The sequence below is a fragment of the Mobula birostris genome, chromosome 6 (genome assembly GCF_030028105.1).
Source record: "Mobula birostris isolate sMobBir1 chromosome 6, sMobBir1.hap1, whole genome shotgun sequence".
NCBI classification, from domain to species: Eukaryota; Metazoa; Chordata; class Chondrichthyes; order Myliobatiformes; family Myliobatidae; genus Mobula; species Mobula birostris.
Genome location: NC_092375.1, coordinates 55,207,112 through 55,227,875, shown reverse-complemented (window position 1 = coordinate 55,227,875; position 20,764 = coordinate 55,207,112). Strand labels below are relative to the sequence as shown.

General features: G+C 39.7%; 1 protein-coding gene across 8 annotated transcripts in view; it reads left to right on the top strand.

The window, feature by feature from the left end:
• zbtb20 (zinc finger and BTB domain containing 20) overlaps positions 1-20,764 on the top strand; it is a 347,065-nt gene that overhangs the window by 312,209 nt on the left and 14,092 nt on the right. For 6 of the 8 annotated variants that reach the window (XR_011886336.1, XM_072260515.1, XM_072260517.1 and 3 more), the window contains 3 exons: positions 1,244-1,415; positions 5,237-5,360; positions 8,268-9,878. Coding sequence is in view for 7 of the 8 variants with exons in the window: in XM_072260515.1 (XP_072116616.1) it covers positions 5,294-5,360; positions 8,268-9,878 (1,678 nt within the window). In the remaining variant the exon portion in view is untranslated. The remainder of the gene's footprint in view (positions 1-1,243; positions 1,416-5,236; positions 5,361-8,267; positions 9,879-20,764) is intronic. The other 2 variants (XM_072260518.1, XM_072260521.1) reach the window with 2 other exon arrangements.

Sequence of the window (20,764 nt, the reverse complement as noted above, 5' to 3'; positions counted from 1 at the left end):
AGCAGTGTGCTGTTGGTACCTTAATACAATAATGTAGATTCAAAGATTTTGGAAGTAGTTCCTGAAGTGAGGAAACACTTCACCTGCAAATCTCTGGGATTGTCTGTTGTGTCCAATGTTCCTGATTCGACCTCCTCTACATTGGTGAGGCCCGTTGTAAAGTAGGGGACCACTTTGTTGCTCCAACTGCCAAAAGCAGAACTTCCCAGTTCCAACTTTAATCCCAATTCCCATTCCTGTTCCATCATGTCGGTCCGTGGCCTCCTCTTGTGCCACAATGAAGCCATCTTCAATGAACCTTATGTTCCATCTGAATATCCTCCAACCCGATGGCATGAATATCAATTTCTCCTTCCCTCCCCCCACCCCTTTTCCCCACTTTGGCTTCTTATCTTGTCTCAGAACACCTGGGCCTTCTCCTCCTTCTCTTTCTGCTATAGTCCAGTCCTATCGGACTGCTTTTCCAGCCCACCCTGGCTTTCACCCAGCACTTTCTAGCTATCCTCCTCCTCCTTCCCCACAACTTTTTATTCTGTGTCTTCCCCTTACTTTCTAGTCCTGAAGAAGTGTTTTGGCCCAAAGCATCAACTGTTTGTTCATCTCCACAGATGCTGCCTGACCTGCTGAGTTCCTCCAGTATTTTGTGTGCCTTGCTTTGGTTTTCTAGCATTTGCAGAATTTCTCATGTTTATTAGTTCCTGGTTTGTTTTTCTTAAGAAATCTGACATCAAAGGCTGGTGATTTGTACTTCAGCTTGTCCTGGATATTCTGTTCCATAATGTCTGATGGATGCCTTGGACTTGCCAGGTGCAGCCCTTGTCTTGGCTGCTGGAACGCATCTCAACCCGCCTCCAGACATACTTTAACACTTCTGTCATTCCGTTAATCCCAGAGCCTGAAGATAAATATAGCTAGTATTAATATTTAGCTTTCCCCTGAATATATTAAAAGTTAGGATAGTTTGGTTAAGTCATTTTCCATTTTTAATGTGTAGCATTAGAAAATTTCTGAATTAAGAAAAATACTGATGTCAACAGAAAATTATAGTTGGTCAAGGGAGTTGTTGAGGCAGCTAATTCCATGTACCATAGTCCCTATAATGAGTATTCTAAATACAACAACACATGGGCACTTTATTTGTTGCCCAGCTTTGTTTCAATTTGCTGCAGTTGATTGTGTCCCAGGAGAATTGTGTCCTGAGTCAAAGATGTAACTTTAATTTCCATCTGTTTTATTCTTTCAGCAAAAGTGAAAATCAACTAAGTAATGAAGGAACTGTGGAATAATTGCAATCATTGAAGAATGAGAGTCGTGCGAACAGACACTGTTTCAGGACTTGTCTTCCCAGACAGAAGCCTATAGTCGTCCAGGTGAAAATTCAGAGAAACGGATACTTTACACCTTCTGTTCTGACTGTATGTATATTTAAGTAATTGTTATTTTCACCACCAAATTATTTTTTAAATACTTACATTTAAATTTGGTCAATATTTGAGAAAAGAAAGAACAATAATGAACAGTAATTCACACAGGAGAATGAATGGTAGAAGTAATAATTTCATTGAGTCTTAAGCTTTCATTGATTAAATCATAATTCTTTCAGAAAAGCTTTTTGAAGTGGTGGCCTTAAATAGTATTGCACAGTAACACGCCATGGTGCTGGTCTTAAGGCTCCAATCATCATCCAAAAATTCCATTGATTTATTTTTCCCTCGTGTTTTCCATTAGTGCTGGTCACCTCTATCACTTCCTGTTTGCCAGCTGGAAGTAGTTTTGATATTGTTGGTGAAAGTAAGAATGCTGTAAATATTTTGCATTATTGTAACATTTTTTAAGGATGTGCCACAGGTTATGTAAGTGAAGCATGCATACTTGTGCACTATTCAAAGGCTACAAGAATGTGTGAGGAGCGTACTGAAAAAGTAAAAATGTTAAAATATACAGCAAAATTACGATAAGTTGCTAGCAATTGGTCAAAATCTCTTACAGGTTTAGCATCTGGCTCACAGGTAATGCTTTCTGTGCTCTTTTTAAACTCAGCAGATTCCTGTTTCAACATCTCCTTAAAATTCAGCAGGGCCTGATCACAATGCTCCTTTCTAAATGACTGCAGCCCCATTATTCCCACACTTCTTTTAAACTCACTGCGGCCCTGCTCACATACGCTGTCGATACTCATCAGAGCCGATTCCAAGCTTGAATTAAACGCACCCAATTGACTGAAACCACTATTATACTAATAATTAATACCTTAATAAGAGTGAGTTAAAAGTGGGCATGAATATGAGTAGCATCCAATATACGAGAAAATCTGGCATTCCAGCATAACTAAACTCTGAATGCAGCCGGGTAATCACAGTATGGCTGTTCTATTGGAGCCCTCTATCATGAAGCCACCACCACTTCCTCACTACTGAAAGGTACAGAGAGCGAGTGTCTTGCATCTACAGGGAACTTAGCATTGCTGTAGAAACCAATGGATTTAAATCAGGTCCGTTTGCCCATCTTTTAATAAAGAAAGCTTATTGGTGCTGGTATTTGCATGAGTAACTGGAAGATTTACATAACCGTTGGTTTGTCCCTGGTTTACAAGTATCTTAGCTTGTTACTTCCCAAGCTCTGTCTAGAGAAAAATATGTTGCAACTTGTCTTTTGTATAATTGCTATTTGAGAATTAATCGTTCATTGTTGAATCATTGGTACACCTCCATCTTTAAAGCAGAAGTTTGAAAATGGTATTTCAGCACATAATCCAGACTGATCCATGCATTTCTGGGGAAAGAATGCTAATTGCTCCACAATGGCTGAGATGCTCAGCTATTCCTATCTCATTGATCAAAGTGTAAAGCATTCAAAGGTACCCTTACTCAACACCACAGAGCAGTTTAATTTAGAATTCTTATCGTTGATTCATGAAGACCTGTCCATCAACAGTGGCTGTGCTCCTGTACCTTAAGTCATCAATTAGTGCTAATTAGGAATGATTTTGTAACACTGGTGCTGTTCATGTGAATGGTCCTTATTAAAATCAATGAATATATTACACCAACACACTTTTTTAAACATTTGAATTTAAAATTGTAGTTCAATGAAATCATATTTTTCTCAGAATAAGTGAAAAATCAAAGCTGACAAGAGAATTTTGCAAATTCCCGGTACTAGATCCTGATCAGAATTTCAGGTTAATAATTTGTGATGTTGTGATTTATTCTGAGCATGAAGAAATGGACTAATATTTTTTTCAAATTGTGTATGTCAATCAATATTACATAATCAGAACATTAGAAGTATTTTGACAATTTTTTTGAACTACAGAACCTCAATGATTAGCTATTATTAGTCATGTATAATATTTTAACAGCAGTATCTATAAAGGGACAACTTTGATTTTGTTCTTATAAAATATGCTTATAAAAAATGCTCACTGCTTTACTTAGTCCTTTTGACCACCATTTTAAGAATCTCCATCATGGCAGTGAAAAATAAAATTCCTGGGCCGTTTAACTGAATGTGATCTATGGTAGCAGGAATGAGGTTGTTGCTTTGTAACCTTGCAGATACAGTGGCATGCAAAAGTTTGGGCACCCCGATCAAAATTTCTGTGACTGTGAATAGCTAAGCGAGTAAAAGATGAACTGATTTCCAAAAGGCATAAAGTTAAAGATAACACATTTCTTTGATATTTTAAGCAAGAAAACTTTTTTTTATATCCATCTTTTACAGTTTCAAAATAACAAAAAAGGAAAAGGGTTCGAAGCAAAAGTTTGGGCACCCTGCATGGCTTTTTTCATGAAATTCTGCACCCTTTGTTCTCCAAACATACCTTTGCTCATTGCGACCAAAAAGTTCTATTCAAAAGGTTCAAAGGAACATCTAAACAAGCCTGATGCATCTTGGAAGCAAGTCCTGTGGAATGATGAAGTTAAAATAGAGCTTTTTGGCCGCAATGAGCAAAGGTATGTTTGGTGAAAAAAGGGTGCAGAATTTCATGAAAAGAACACCTCTCCAACTGTTAAGCATGGAAAACATTTACTGGTAGAGGGAAGAATGAATTCAATTAAATACCAGCAAATTCTGGAAGCAGACATCACACCGTCTGTAAAAAAAAAAGCCAAAGATGAAAAGAGGATGGCTTCTACAACAGGATAATGAACCTAAGCACACCTCAAAATCCACAGTGGACTACCTCAAGAGGTGCAAGCTGAAGGTTTTGCCATGGCCCTCATAGTCCCCTGACCTAAACATCATCGAGAATCTGTGGATAGACCTCAAAAGAGCAGTGCATGCAAGATGGCCCAAGAATCTTACAGAACTGGAAGCCTTTTGCAAGGAAGAATGGGCGAAAATCTCCCAAACAAGAATTGAAAGACTCTTAGCTGACTTCAAATAGCGTTTACAAGCTGTGATACTTGCCAAAGGAGGTGTTACTAACTACTGCCATGCAGGATGCCCAAACCTTTGCTTCAGGCTCTTTTCCTTTTTTGTTATTTTGAAACTGTAAAAGATGCAAATAGAAAAAAGTTTTCTTGCTTAAAATGTAAAGAAATGTGTCATCTTTAACTTTATGCCTTTTGGAAATCAGTTCATCTTTTACTCGCTTAGCTATTTACTGTAACAGAAATTTTGACCTGGGTTTCATCTCCTAAGTTACAGAGAAAGGTTGAACAAGTTAGGTCTTTATTCTTTGGAGTGTAGAAGGTTGAGGGGGGACTTGATAGAGGTATTTAAAATTATGAGGGGGTTAGATAGAATTGACATGGATAGGCTTTTTTCCACTGAGAGTGGGTGAGATTCAAACAAGAGAACATGAGTTGAGAGTTAAAGGGCAAAAGTTTAGGGGTAGCAGGAGGGGGAACATCTTTACTCAGAGAGTGGTGGCTGTGTGGAACGAGCTTCCAGCAGAGGTGGTTGAGGCAGGTTCGATGCTGTCATTTAAAGGTAAATTGGATAGCTATATGGACGGGAAGGGGATGGAGGGTTATGGGCTGAGTGCAGGTCGGTGGGACTAGGTGAGAGTAAGAGTTCGGCACGGACTAGAAGGGCCGAGATGGCCTGTTTCTGTGCTGTAATTGTTATATATGGTTATATTATATATATGCCCAAACTTTTGCATGCCACTGTATCTTATTTCAGAATACAAGATATTTAGTGAAATCAGTAAAGGCTGCTGTACAGAATTGTGCCACGGAAAATAGATCTGTAAATTATATAAACTTTTTTTTGTCTTTGTATACAGCCACACATCTTAGCTTGATGCATCATTACAGTAATATGTTCAGTTACATGAGACAAGATGGCCCATGAATTTCTTTCTTCACACAAGGAGATTTTCAAGATGGTGGCCACTTACATCTGCAGTGGTGAGACTTCTGTCCTTGTAATACGTTTCATCATGTGGTTTAAAAAGAAATTTAGCATTCTAGAATGTTAATTCCAGCAGTCAAGTGTACAATAATTTCCAGTCATTTTTTAATTTCATGATGTGTTAATATGGAGATTGATGCACTGAGGGAAAATATTTTTAAGATCTCCAATAATAATTTAAATTAAACCGTTAAAGAAATTTTCAGTGCCAGAGAAATGGTTCGACTCTAAACTACATTTTTATTACTGTTAAAAGTTAATTTATTATTGAATGTTTGATCTCTAACATTACTTAGTGAGAGGCAAGGAAGTCAGATTGATAAATGTTCTCAGTGTGTATGTTATACAAAATAATCAATAGCGAATGCTAATGTTGTACATCTTTATGAAATTTTGATCAAGCTATCATTTTTCTCAATTATCTATCAGGTTTACTTTACTCTCCTGCTTTCCTAAATTTTACTGCAGTAGTTTTCCATTGCGTTTGTCTTTGTTGTAAAGCATGAGTATACATGACGTATAATGTAGAAAATGGCCTGATGTCCTTTTTAGATATACAGATAAAATCAAAATAATTATAATAATTGTGTATGATTATACAGCTTATTTTCAAAAGTTAAACAAAGTTGTGTTTTAATTATTGAAATCATTAATAGTGTTTTTTGCCTTAAAAGGTGTACATGAGAACGATTGTTGTTCTCCACTAGGTATAAGTAAGCACTAAATATAAAGTAGCTGAAAAAAATAATTTATAAATTTTGGTTCAGGAATCTTCAAAAGCATCTCAATTGATTAGTAAGAATAACATGGTTCTAGAATATGTGAACAACAGCATCAATGTACTGCTTGCATATAAGATAAACAAAAGAAGGAGAACCCTAAGGACTTCCACAGATACTTTAAGAGCAAAAGGATAGCAAGGGATAAAACTAGTCCTCTTGAAGGTCCACATGGTTATCTATCCATAGAGCTGAAAGAGAAGGAAAAGGTCTTAATTGGATTTTATTTGTATCCATATGTAATCGGGAGATGGACGCAGAGTCTGTGGAACTAAGACAAAACAGTAGTGAAGTCATGGACTATATCTGGATTACAGAAGAGGAGGTACTTGCTAATTTGAGGCAAATTATTGTGGATAAGTCCACAGAGCCTGACCTGCCCTTGGACCTTATGGGAGGGAGGCTAGTGTAAAAATGGCAGGGGCCCTGGCAGAGATATTTAAAATGTCCATGTATGATGTGTCAGAAGCCTAGAAGATAGGTAATGTTGCTCCATTGTTCAAGAAAAGCTCCAAAGATAAACTGAGAAATTACAGGCTGGTGAGCCTGACCTCAATGGTGGGTAAGTTATTGGAAGGTATTCTAAGGGACAGGATATACAAGTACTGGATAGACATGACCTGATTAAGGGTAGGCAACATGGCTTTGTGCATGTAGGTTGTGTCTTGGAGATTTTCGAAAATCTTAGAGATTTTCAAGGGAGTTACCAGGGAGGTTGATGAAGGAAAGACAGTGAATGTGGTCTACGTTGACTTTAGCAAGGCCTTCGTCAAGGTTCTATTGCTTTGGTCAAGAATGATGAGGCACTTGGCATTCAGGATGAGGTTATAAATTGGATTAGACATTGGTTTAGTGGCAGAAGCCAGAGAATGATAATAGATGATTGCCTCACTGACTGGAGACTTGCACTACAGAGGTCAGTGCTCGGTCCATTGTCTGTCATATGTATTAATGATTTGGATGGTAATGTGGTAAACTGGAACAGCAAATTAGGGGATGACACCACGATTGGGGATGTAGTGAACAGTGACGGAGACTGTCAAAGCTTGCGGTGGGATCTAGGCCAACTGGAAAAATGGGCTGTAAAATTGCAGTTGGAATTTAAATGGAGATAAATGTGACATGTTACACTTTTGCAGAGTCCATAGTATGGTAATGAGTTCAGTAAAGCAAAGGGATCTGGGAATATAGATCTATAATTCCTTGAAAGTGGTGTTACAGGTAGGTAGGTTTGTAAAAACAGTTTTTGGCACATTGGCCTTCATGTATCTGAGTATTGAGTATAGTAATTGAGATGTTATATTGAAGTTGTGAAATACGTTGGAGAGGACAAATTTGGATTGTTGTGTGGAGTTCTGGTCACTAACCTACGGGAAAGTTATCAATAAGACTAAGTACAGAGAAAATTTAGAAGAATGTTGCCGGGAGTTGAGGACCTGAGCTTTCGGGAAAGGTGGAATAGGTTATGAATTTATTCCCTCAAATATAGAAGAATAAGGAGAGATTTGATAGAGGTGTACAAAATTATGAGGGATGTAAATAGATTAAACGAAAGCAGATTTTTTTTCACGGAGGTTGGATGAGACTAGAACTAAAGGTCATAGTTAAGAGTGAATGATGAAATATTTTAGGGTAGACTAAGGCAGACTTACACTCAGGGAGGTGCAAGTGTGGAACAAGCTGCCAGCAGAAGTAGTGGATGTGGGTTTGATTACATATTAAGAGAAGTTTGGATAAGTACATGGATGGGAAGTATATGGATGTCTGATCCAGGTGCTGCAGGTTGATGGGACTAGGCAGAATAACAGTTGGGCATGGACTATAATGGGCTAAAGGGCCTTTTTATGTGCTCTAATATTCTGTGACTCTAAATCAGATCCTTTTAATTTCTATTGTTTTTATTACTTACACTGAGTTATGCATTTTCCATAGTTTTATTATCAAATTTTAACAACAAATGTTCATTAATGTGTTTGATGTTTTCAATATAGTTGTGTCAAATTTTGTTTAGTATTTACATTTTTGGTACTTTTATTTCAAAGTAACATGTTGTCTTAGATTCCTGAAGTTCATTTGATAATCTTTCTGAAGTAGTGATTGTATGTATGTTCTGTTCAAAACCAGGTAACATCAATGGGAAGGGAATGACAGAGCGCATCCATAGTATCAACCTTCACAACTTCAGCAACTCTGTGCTTGAAACACTAAATGAGCAGCGAAACAGGGGACATTTCTGCGATGTGACAGTCCGCATCCACGGAAGCATGCTTAGAGCTCATCGCTGTGTATTGGCTGCTGGGAGCCCCTTCTTCCAAGACAAGCTGCTTTTGGGGTACAGTGACATTGAAATTCCATCTGTAGTCTCAGTGCAGTCTGTTCAGAAGTTGATTGATTTCATGTACAGCGGGGTGCTCCGCGTGTCCCAGAGTGAGGCCTTACAAATCCTTACTGCAGCCAGCATATTGCAAATCAAGACCGTCATTGATGAATGCACTCGTATTGTCTCTCAAACAGTTGCAAGCAGCGGATACCCTACAATAAGGGACTCAAACCAAGTAACACCACGAGGAACACCAGAATCTGGTTCATCAGGGCAGAGTAGTGATACTGAATCTGGATATGTACAAGCTCACTCCCAGCGTAATGTTGAAAGAATTTATTCCTCCCTTTATGCCTGCTCTGGAATGCCGGTACAAAATGGCACTGGCGAGAGATCGCTTTATGGTGCACCAGTGGTTAGCCATCACAGCACACAACTGGTCCTGCAGAGAGAAGAGAATGTAACTGATCCAGCATGGATAACCAGAATCCAAGAGAGGACACAGCAGATGGAAAGATATCTTTCCACCCCAGAAACCACACACTGCCGCAAGCAGCCACGGCCAGTTCGCATCCAGACCATTGTGGGCAATGTTCATATCAAACAGGAGACCGAAGATGAGTATGATTATGATTATTATGGAAAACAGAAAAGGAATACTTCAGAACAAAATGAATCTGAGGAGTGCAATGAAGACACTGACCATGCTGAAGGTACTGAGAGTGAACCAAAAGGAGAAAGTTTTGACTCTGGTGTTAGCTCTTCCAATGGGACTGAAACTGATCCAATAGACCAGCAGTTCATTGCTGGCATGAGCAGAGGAGGGCAATCAGATTTCAGACCAGCTGAGCAGAATGAGCTTCCTGCTGAAGACAGCCAACAGCTTGTCAATGTGAATCCCCCGTCTCCAGAAAGGACTTGCACTACAGAAATGGATACTAGAGGTCCTCAAAACAGCGATGAAAACATTGCAAGTGAAAAAGAATTACAGCAAGCTCAAATGAGCTCTTTGATTTCAGTCTCACAGTCCCAGGCAACAACTCAGCTTTATTTGAGGCAATCAGATACCCAAGCCACCAATGTGAGAATGCCACTGACCTTAACTAGCACTACTCCTGTCATTGGCACTGCTGGGAGTACATATATACCCACACTTTTCACCACTCAGAACACTACAAGTGGCAAGCTGTTTCAGTTCACGTTGCCACAACCACTGTCAAGCCAACAAACACAATTTATAACAATTCCGCAACCTAACGTTACAACCTTTACCACACAGTTGCACCCACAACAATCTCAGTCAACAATGCAGAGTACAAGTGGACAGACTGAAAAAAAACCTTATGAATGCACTCTTTGTAATAAAACCTTCACTGCAAAGCAGAACTATGTGAAACATATGTTTGTCCATACCGGTAAGTGATTTCATTTAGCAGCAGCATTACATTCTTTTAAAAGCAAAATATTTTCCTGATGTTGGTTATATAGTTAAAGTTGTATAATTAGACAGTCAAATAATTACAGAGCGATTTCATCCTCGGATTTCAGTTTTTACAATATTTAGAGGGCTTTTTTTGTTTTAAAATAGTATTTTCTAATTTTTATTATGCAAATCTGAATTCAGGCAGTTTATATGATAACAATATCTGGCCACAAGAAAGTATAAATTTGCCTCCTTACAAGTTTGATGCTCTTACCTTATACAGGGCGTATATCAGTGAATAATGAATGGAGTGGTATTCTGCAAAGTTCTTGACTGCAACAATTCTTGAAATAGGGAGCTGGAGAACAATCTGACCAATTTGCATAAGGGGCAAGATTATGCTGAATGCGGCAAATATGAGTATTGTACTGAGCAAAATTTGCAGTGTTTTGAGGGCAATAGTGTAGTGAGTGTAAGAGGCATGTTTAGGTGAGGCATTTGGATTTTTGTTAACAGGTAGTCTTTACCTCAAAGGTACAATCCTTGAAGTAAACAGACTGCTGATTGCATATTTTAAAAACGTAAAGTACCACAGGTATGACATAGGGATCTGAATGAATACAGAGGATATGTATGTAAAATAAGTACAAACATGGCCTATGGCAGACTTCAGAATTTGCAGTGTCCTGCAATGCTTTTTTCAAACAATTGAACAGCTTTGTTCAAGTATCTATACTCAGAGGAGGCAACTTCATTTTATCTCCAACATTAACTTGGCTGGAACTGAATATCTTTGTACTGCATTCAATTGACTAACATTTAGTTATTACTATGAGTTTTTGATACATCCATGATAGCCTTGGTAGAACTGAGCATCACAAAGTTCACATACAGGTAATTTAATAGTCATAAAAGAATGTCATATACTGTTCTAAAACTGGTCTTTCACAATGTATCATGGGCATCAGCTGCTGTCAAATTTAGCACCTCTTGGGAACAAGGGAACAGGATTCATTGGGAAGGTTCATTAAGCCATTGCACATTTCATCACATCTTTCATCTAGATGTGACCACTGAAGCTGAATGACAGAGTGGTGAAAGTTTAAGAGTAGAATCCCTCAAAATCAAAGCTTAATTCCATCACATGGTGCCAAAACACCTTAGCAAAACTTAGGTCAGTGGGCAGTATAAGAGAAAGACTCCCTAGTGGTTAAAAAGAGCTATAATTATGCTTTACAAAAGATAGTTATCACAAGCCTAAAGTCATTCAAGACACTATTGCAGGAAATATCTTTATCTTATTTGCTTCATTTCTCATCATGGAAAGACTCCAGGATTTAAATTCTATTCACAAAATTCTGGAGGAATTCAGCAGGCCAGGCAGCAAGGAGGACATGGATGGACATAAGGGAATAGGAAGTGAAATTAAAATGGGTGGCAAATGGGAGATCCTACTTTTTCTGGCGGATAGACCATAGGTGCTTGGCTAAGTGGTCTCCCAATCTATTTCGGCACTCACCCATATACAAGAGACCACAGCGGGAGCATCAGATGCAATAGATGACCCAAGCAGACTCACAGGTGAAATATCGCCTCACCTAGAAGGACTGTTTGGGGCCATGAATGGTAGTGAGGGAGGAGTTGTAGCAACAGGTCTAGCACTTGTTCCACTTGCAAGGATAAGTACCAGGAGGGAGACTAGTGGGGAGGGATGAATGGACAAGGGAATCGTGCAGGGAGTGATCTCTGTGGAGCACAGAAATTGGGGGAGGGGCGGAAAACGTGTTTGGTTGTGGGATCCCATTGAAGATGGCGGAAGATAAAAAGAGAATTATGTGTTGGATGTGGATGCTGGTGGGGTGATGGGTGAGGACAAGAGGAACTGTATCCCTGGTGGGTGGTGAGAGGATGGGATGAGGGCAGTGTTGATGGTAGGGGAAGGGAAGCCCCTTTCTTTGATGAAGGAGGACATCTCCCTCATTCTGGAATGAAAAGCCTCCTCCTGAGAGTAGATGTAGCGGAGACAGAGGTATTGAGAGAAGGGGGTGGCATTTTTACAAGCAACGGGGTGGGGAGAAGTATAGCCCATGTAGCTGTGAGAGTCAGTGAGTTTGTAATAGACATCAGTGGATAAGCTGGTGGATCTCCATTTGTGGCCTATTATAAATTGGTGAGACCCAATGTAAATTTGGAGACTGCTTCGCCAAGCATCTACGCTTTGTCTGTCAGAAAAAGTGGGATCTCCCAGTGGCCACCTTAATTAATTCCATTTCCCATCCTATTCCAACATGTCCATCCATGTCCTCTACTGTTGAGATGAGGCCACACTCAGATTAGAGGAGCAGCACCTTATATACCGTATGGTTAGCCTCCAACCTGATAGCATGAGCGTCGACTTCTTGAACTTCTGGTAATGCTCCCTCTCTTCCCTATTCCCCATCCCCTTTTTCCTCTCACCTTATCTCTTTCCCAGCCCATCACCTCCCTTTGGTGCTCCTCCCCTTTTTCTTCCCTCCATGGCCTTCTGTCCTCTCCTATTAATTCCCCCTTCCCCAGCACTGTATTTCTTTCACCAATTTTCCAGCCCTTTACTTCAGCCCTCCCCCTCTGTTTCACCTGTCACCTTGTGTTTCTTCCTACCCTGCCCCCACCGTCTAACTCTGACTCCTCGTCTTTTTTTCTCCAATCCTGCTGAAGGGTCTCGACCCAAAGTGTCAATTGTACTCTATTCCATAGATGCTGCCTGGCCTGCTGAGTTCCTCCAGCATTTTGTGTGTGTTCCTTGGATTACCAGCATCTGCAGATTTTCTCTTGTTTTCAATTCCATTCATCATTCTTTCAGCAATGAAATACTTAAAAGGCATTGATACATGGATATGAAAGGTTTAAATGGATATAGGCCAAACACAGGCAAGTATGGCTAACTCATTGGAAGACATCATCCGCATGGATCAGTTGGGCCGAAGGTCTGTTTCCATACTGCATGACTCAATGACTTTGTGACTCTAATGACAGGCTGCAGTTAGAGGATAACAACTAGATTTGGGAGTAACAAGACAACATTCATGCCTCATAAATAATAGGTAATCAACTGTCTGAATAAGAGTAAGTCAAGACACCATGTCTTGACTTAGACCATTGTCCAGATTTGACCATTAATCCTTTTGAGATCATAGTATTAACCAGACCTTTCATGCTATAACTTTATAAAAATTGTGAGACTGAGATGCAGGCAAATATTGGCACCCTCTGAAACTACTTAATCCATCAAAATTATGCCTTTCCTCTAGAAGCTTTATTAAGTATGTGGTTGGATGCTTTTCACCTAGCTTGATCATTGCAAAAATATCGCAGATGCCAGAATCAGAATTACTTTGGCACAGAATGTAAATATTTAGTTCACTGGGTCCATTTTGGTCCTCTGTTAGCAATCCTGTAAATTTCACTCCTCCTCCATAGTCAAGCTATTCAGCTTCCCTTGAGTTATTTGAAGATGTGCAGGATAGGAAAGTCCACTTGATCAACAACCCCATTGCGAGACTTGATAACCAGGAAAGAGGAGGGATGAAGCACGTTCCAACATATACAATCTGCAAGCAGCACTGCAGCAGCTCATTGAGGTTACTTCAATTACATTCTTCTAACTCCAGATGAAATTGCTGTTGGCGGCGGAAAAGGAATCATAAATTTAACTTTTGTTGACAGCTAATCTTGAAGGATTTTGAAGAGTTGGCCCAGTATCTGTCTCGTTAATGAGGTGTCTATCTTGGCCTTTAACAGGCACTAAGACCCTAATTTAGATTTTTCACAGTTAATTAGTTGATCAGGAATAATTGGTTCCTTCTGTAAGCATCAGTGATGTACATTACCATCTGTGTTGAAAACAAGATCTGAGATAATGATTCAGAAATCCAATCCCACAATGGTCTCAACACAAGCTGGAAGTATACCTGCCACCATATGGGAGTGTGGGGCTAATGTTTGAAACAATTAATATATCCTGTACGGATATTCAAATATGTCCTTAATGGTAAATCACAGACCACAGCTAATGAGTACATAAACACGAATGTGGAATGATGACAAGTGGTATTCTGACTCGCATATTATTCTTGCAGTGCTGCTGACAAGCTACTGAATCTTTTTCCATCACCCTCTCCCACCTTGACCACCCTCATCACTTGTGCTTCATTAAATGCTATGTAGTCCTGTTTGTATGTCATAAAATTAAATCAGTTTTTTTCCTGATTGAAGTCTTGAGACAATATCTGCAAGGGAATGTATTTGTATGTCCACATATGTTGCAATTGTTTTAATTATGTATATCAGTAAATCAGAATGCTGTGAATGGATTCCACATTCATCCCTGTGGTTTGCTGTATCTCATTAGATATTGGGCTGATAGCAAAGAATGGTTTGCGGTAGATATAAACTGGTCTGTGTGTGCATGTTAATTCATTGGCTGTAAACCAAAATGAAACATTAAATCTGTAGATCCAGAAAGTACAAAGGCTCCAATCCTGAAAGTACAAAGTTCTCCATGGATGGTAATCAGTCATTCATTTGGTAAAGTCCATGTCCTGAACCTGCAGGATGTGTGCAGATGAAAGAGATTCTTGAAACTATCTGGTGTTGGTGACTATTGTTCTAATTGTTATATGCATAATAATATTCTGACATAGTAATCAAGCTGCTGAGAAGGGTTAATTACTGGATCTTTAACGATAGAGTGATGTTGCAGTGCAGTAGTGCTGCAACCCTGACCTGGGTTGCTGACTTTGTAGACCGTAAGATATAGGAGCAGAATTATGCCATTTGGTCCATTGAGTCTGCTCTGCCATCTCGTCATAGCTGATCCAATCTTCCCCTCGGCCCCAGTCTCCTGCCTTCTCCCCTTATCCCTTCATGCCCTGACCAGTCAAGAATGTATCAACCTTTGCCTTAAATATACATAAATACTTGGTCTCCACAGCTGTCTGTGGCGAAGAATTCCACAGATTTACCACTCTTTCCTCCTCATCTCTGTTCTAACAGGGTGCCCCTCTATTCTAAGACTATGTCCTCTGGTCCTAGCCTCTCCCACCATAGGAAACATCCTCTCCACATCCACTCTTATCAAGGCCTTTCACCATTCGATAGGTTTCAATGAGGTCACCCCTCATTATTCAATAGAATTCAGAAGACAGGCCCAGAGCCATCAAACACTCTGCATATGACAGGCTATTCAATCCTGGAATCATTTTAGTGAACCATTTTTGTGGAGTTTGTACCTGTGTTTTCCCTGGATGATCTGATGTCCTAACACATCACAAATCCTATGAAATTCTGGGTTAATACTGTAAATTACCTCTAGTGTCAGTTAAATCTGGGCAGGGGAGTGGAGAGTCAATGCAAGAAAGGACAAGCTACGAGGAGTCATGTGACAGATTGGGGCCCCGAGTGGTGGCTAAATGGCTGTCCTCTGTATCATAAGAAAAATATGAGAAATATGACATTTGAATAAAGGTTTTGAACAATGTACTGTTAAGTACCACAAGATTGAAGTTGCCCAATCTTTGATGAAAACTCCAGTATAATCCAACCCATTTCAATTTAGAAGACTTCCAACACAAAATACAGGGAGTGCTGCCTTCTGCACTCAATGCCAATCCTGGAATTTTTGAAAAGGCCTCATTACAATTACTTTTATTTGAGGTACTTGTTTAGAAAGACACTGCCCACTTAAGCCACATTACAACAGTGTTCTGAGCATGTTCACACTACATGAAACTCTTCACCAGATGTTGATGTCTTACTTTCACTCCTGAAGGCAGGATCATGTTGAATAAGAAAACAAATATACATTGAGGGAAGACACGTGATCATATTCAACATCGAATATGAACACAAGGGTCAGCCTGCACATGTACAATGTAATTAGGAACAAACAGCACATTCAGAATGCAGATGTTCAAGGTTATTAACTGCATATACACTCATGCCAAATAAAATAACACAACTGGATCTCAATAGCATACTATTAGAAGGCCACATTATTACAAACACTCCATGATGTAATTCCATAGCATATTCTAAATTTGGCAACTTCTACCAAAATGAAATGAGTTACCAAAAACTAATTCATATACCACACAAAAATACACCAGGGAGTGTGAACAACTGTTTGATACTAGTATTCAGATTTCCCAAATGCTGCTTATAAATGGTGAATTCTAAGGAAAAGTTGACTGCAACACATGATTGAGAAAAAATGTAATCGTATGAAGTACGGAGTTGGTCTACTTAACCATGAAGGAAAAGTGGTCTTGTGTCAGCGGCATCCACTGTGCAAAACTTTATCACTGTGGTATCATTTCAAATTGCTTCTGTAGAAGCAGTAGATGTTCTTGATTACCCTCAGAATGCTTTTAGAATGGCTTCAGTCAATGTCAGTTCCATGCTATTAAGCTTTCAGGTTAAAGAACTCTGAAGGGACACTCCTACATTTAGTTATTATAGATCAGGTGGCTAGGTGTTCCATTCAGCATTCAGTTAAGCTAATCAAACAATACTCAGGCACTCAGTTATCATAGGTCTTAAATACAATAATGGGTCCCTAACATGTCCCTAACCATCAGGAATGTCTGCTTCACTTATTGAGTAGTGAAAGAGTTTAAAGGTCATGCAACATGTATAATGGCACAAGGATGAGGTATAAAGTAAGGTTGACTACAGTTACTGTATATTTTTAGAGTTGTATTCCCTGAAACTTCGCCTGTTGTTTTAGAGCAAAGGTTCCCAATCTTTTTTACACCATAGATCCCTACCATTAACTGAGGCGTCTATGGACCCCAGATTGGAAACCACTGTTTTAGGGGATACAGATATAATATGATAAGAAATAGTGTATAAGGGACAGGATAAGGAACTTAATTGTCTTTGATGTTTTCAAAGGCCAGAGACCTGCAGGAAAGAAAAGTTTTGTTCTACAAATTCTAACAATAACTCTTTTCCTGAATAGCCTTCAACTTTTCTTTCACCCATCTGCGTTTATAAGAATCTCTTTAATGCCCTCTACCCACCACCCCGGTAGTGTGTTCCATGCACTCATCACGCACTCACTGTATTTAAAAAAAAAACACTTACCTCTGTCTGACATCTACCCCCCCCCCATGCTTTCCTCTAATCATATTAAAATTATGCCCTGTTGTAGTAGTCATTTCCTCCCTGAGAAAAAGTTGATAGCTGTCATTCTCCTTCACTCCAAAGGTAAAGTCCCTAGCTCACTAAACATATCCCCTTAAAACATGCTGTCTAGTCTAGGCAGCATTCTGGTAAATCTTCTTTGCATCCTCTCTAAAGCTCCGACATCCTTCCTATAATGACATGACCAGTACTGAACTACTCCAAACGTGGTCTAATCGGAGTTTCACAAAGCTGCAATATTGCCTCACAGCTGTTGAACTCAATCCCCCAACTAATGAAGGCCATCTCACCACATCCCTTTTTAACCACCCTATCAACTTTCTTGGTGGCTTTAAGTGATCAATGAGCATAGATCATTCTGTTCCTCCACATGCTAAAAATTCTGTCATTAAGCCTTTATTCTGCTTTTAAGTTTGGCCATATATTACTTTTCCAGATCGAGCTCCACATGCCACTTCTCACTTCGGCGTCTTGTCAGTGTCTACAACAACCTTCCGCACTGTCTGCAACACTGTCAACCTTCATGAGTTCTGCAAACTTATTAACCTCCTTTCCACTTCCTCATCCAAGTCATTTATAAAAATCACCAAAAGCAGAAGTTCCAGACTAGATCCCTGTGGAACACCACTGGTCACCAACCTACAGGCAGAATACACCCCATCTGCTACCACCCTCCACCTTCTGTGGCAAGCCAATTCTGAATCGATGCAGCCAAGTCTTGTGGGAACCTCTGCCTCCTGAGTTGCTGAATGAGTTATCATTGGGAACCTTTATCAAACGCCTTACTAAAATATCCATATGCACCACATCCACTGCACCTTCATCAATTTGTTTTGTTACTTCATCAAAAAATTTGATCACTCTCATGAGGCATGACCTGCCTATCACAAAGCCATGCTGACTATCCCTAATCAGCTTATGCTTCTCCAAATACTCATAAGTCTTGTCTCTAATAATCCTGTCCAATAGTTTGCCCACCACTGACATAAGACTCACTGGTCTATAATTCTCAGGATTATCTCTGTTAACCTTTCTTCAATAAGGAAATATTACTTGCCACCTTCCAATCTCTAGGGGTACTACTGTGGCCACTGAGAACACAAAGATTATTGAGAAAGGTACAGCAATCTCCTGCTTCCTGTAGTAACCTGGGGTATATCTCATCCAACCCTGAGAATTTAGCAATTCTAATGTTTATCAAAAGCTCCATTGTATCCTCTTAACATCGACATGTTACATCATAGAGGTCTGTTTGACACTGTCTTCATATTCATTCAGGACCCTTTCAGTGGTGAATACTGAAGCAAAGCATTCATTTGCATCTCCTCTACCTCCTCCCACTCCAGGCATGTGTTTCCATTTTTTGTCCCTGATCATCCTACCCTCACTGTAGTCATCCTGTTCTTCACATCTGTTAAGAAGGCCTTGAGGTTTTCCTTAAGCATGCTCACCAAGGCTTTTGTATGTTGCCTTCTAGCTCTTCTTAGTCCCTTCTTAAGCTCCTTCCTGGCTGCCTTATAACTCTCCAAAACCCTGTTTATCGTTGTATCCTAAGCCTTAAGTATGCTTCATTCTTCCTCATGACTGGATGTTCCACGTCTCTTCTCAACCACAGTTCCTTCACTCTATCATCCTTTTCCTGACTCAATGGCACAAACCTATTCAGAACCCCATGCAAGTGCTCCCTAAACACCCTCCACTTTTCTGTTGTACATTTCTCTGAGTACATCTCTTCCCAATTTATGCTCTCGTTCCTGTATAATTGCAGCATAATTCTCCCTTCCCCAATTAAATAGTTCTCCATACTGTCTGCTCCTGTCCCTGATCAAGGCTATGGTATAGGTCAGGGAGTTGTGGTTATTGACTCCAAAGTGCTCAGCCACCAAGAAACCTGTCACCTGACCAGATTCATTACCTAGTACTAGATCTGGTATGGCCTCTGCTCTAATCTGCCTGTCCACATATTTTGTTAAGAAAAATTTTGTACTGACTTGCCCATCAAAATTAGGGATGTTGAAGTTACCCATGACAATAACCCTCTTATTTTGGCACCTTTTTAAAATTTGCCTCCCGATCTGCTCCTCAGTGCCTCTGTTGCTATTGTAGAGGGCCAGGAAGTCTGTACAATGCTACCAGTAGAGTGTTTGCTGTGTTTCTGTTTCAGACTTACACACTGCCTCAGTAGATGATCTCTCCCCAATGGTCTCCCTTTCTGTAGCTGTGATACTATCCCTGATCAGCAGTGCTGTTCCCCACCTCGTTTACCTCCCTCCTTTTCTCTTTTGAACCATCTAAACCCTAGAACATCCAGCAGTTGTTCCTGCCCTTGTACAGTTAAGTCTCTGTAATGCCACAACATCATAGTTCCCTTCTGTAAGTTCATCACCCTTGTTCCTGATCATTTCTTGAATAAAATAAACACATTTCAATCCATCCAAATGACTGCAATTATGCCCTAACTGCTGCTCATTGTTCCTCACTGTCTTTCAACACTATGCATCTACATTTCCACCAAATGCTCCATCTTTTGAGCAATCATTCTGGTTCCTATGCACTCTGACAACCTAGCTTAAACCCTCCGCAACAGCTCTAGTACACCTGCCTGCAAGGATGTTGGCCCCCTGAAGTCCAGGTATAATCTGTTGTTTTTGTCCAGGTCATACCCTTCCCCAAAAGAGGGCCTAATAATCCTGAAATTTTAAACCCCTCACCAGTTCTACAACCACACATTCATCAGCCAAATCATACTATTCTTACCCTCACTGGCTCACAGCACAAGCAGCAATCCATAGATTACGAATCTCGTGGACCTGCTTTTCAGCTTATTGCCTAGCTCCCTATATTCACTCTTCAGGGCCTCATTCCTTTTCCTACCTTTGTCATTGGTACCAATATGTACCGCAACTTCTAGCTGTTCACATTTCTCCTTAAGAATGCTGTACACCTGATGTGAAGTGAAATGCCCCTGTCCCTGGCACCTGGGAGGCAGCATAGAATCCAGGAGTCTCTTTCACGGTCATAGAATCTCCTGTCTGTTTCCTGAACTACTAAAACCCCTATCACTACTGTTCTCTTCTTCCTTCCCACTTCCTTTCTGAGCCAAAGAGCCATCTAAGGTGCAAGACCTAATAGGCTCCCTACTCCCAAAAGTATTCAAAGTGGTGTAGATGCTATTGAGGAGAAAAGTTTCAGGGGAACTGTACACTATACTTATTTCCTTTCCCTTCTGACAGTCACCCAGCTAGCTATCTATCTCATGCAATTTAATTTTCTACTCCCAGAATTCCCTAGGTTCAAGAAATTCCATTAGAAAATAATAAATGTAATGTTATTTAAAAATAATGGGAAACAGAAAGTGGAAAACCTTAACATCTGATGCAAAATGTGAAGACCTGTATCAAAGACATTAAAGTAGAACACAAAAATAATCAGGATAATTGATCAAAGTCAATGTGATTATCAAACAAGTCATATTTGTTGGGAGTTCTTTAAGGAAGTGACATCTGATATGGATAAGGTGCATGTCAAAGATAATGGTTAAAGATAAAAGCTTTAAGAGGTATCATATTGGTAAGGAGAGATGATTGGTTGGCTAACAAGAAACAAATAATAAAGTACAAAGATTGGCACTCATGCATGAGCAGTACTCATGCATCAACTTTTTACAATTTGTGTAAATAACTTAAAGCCACT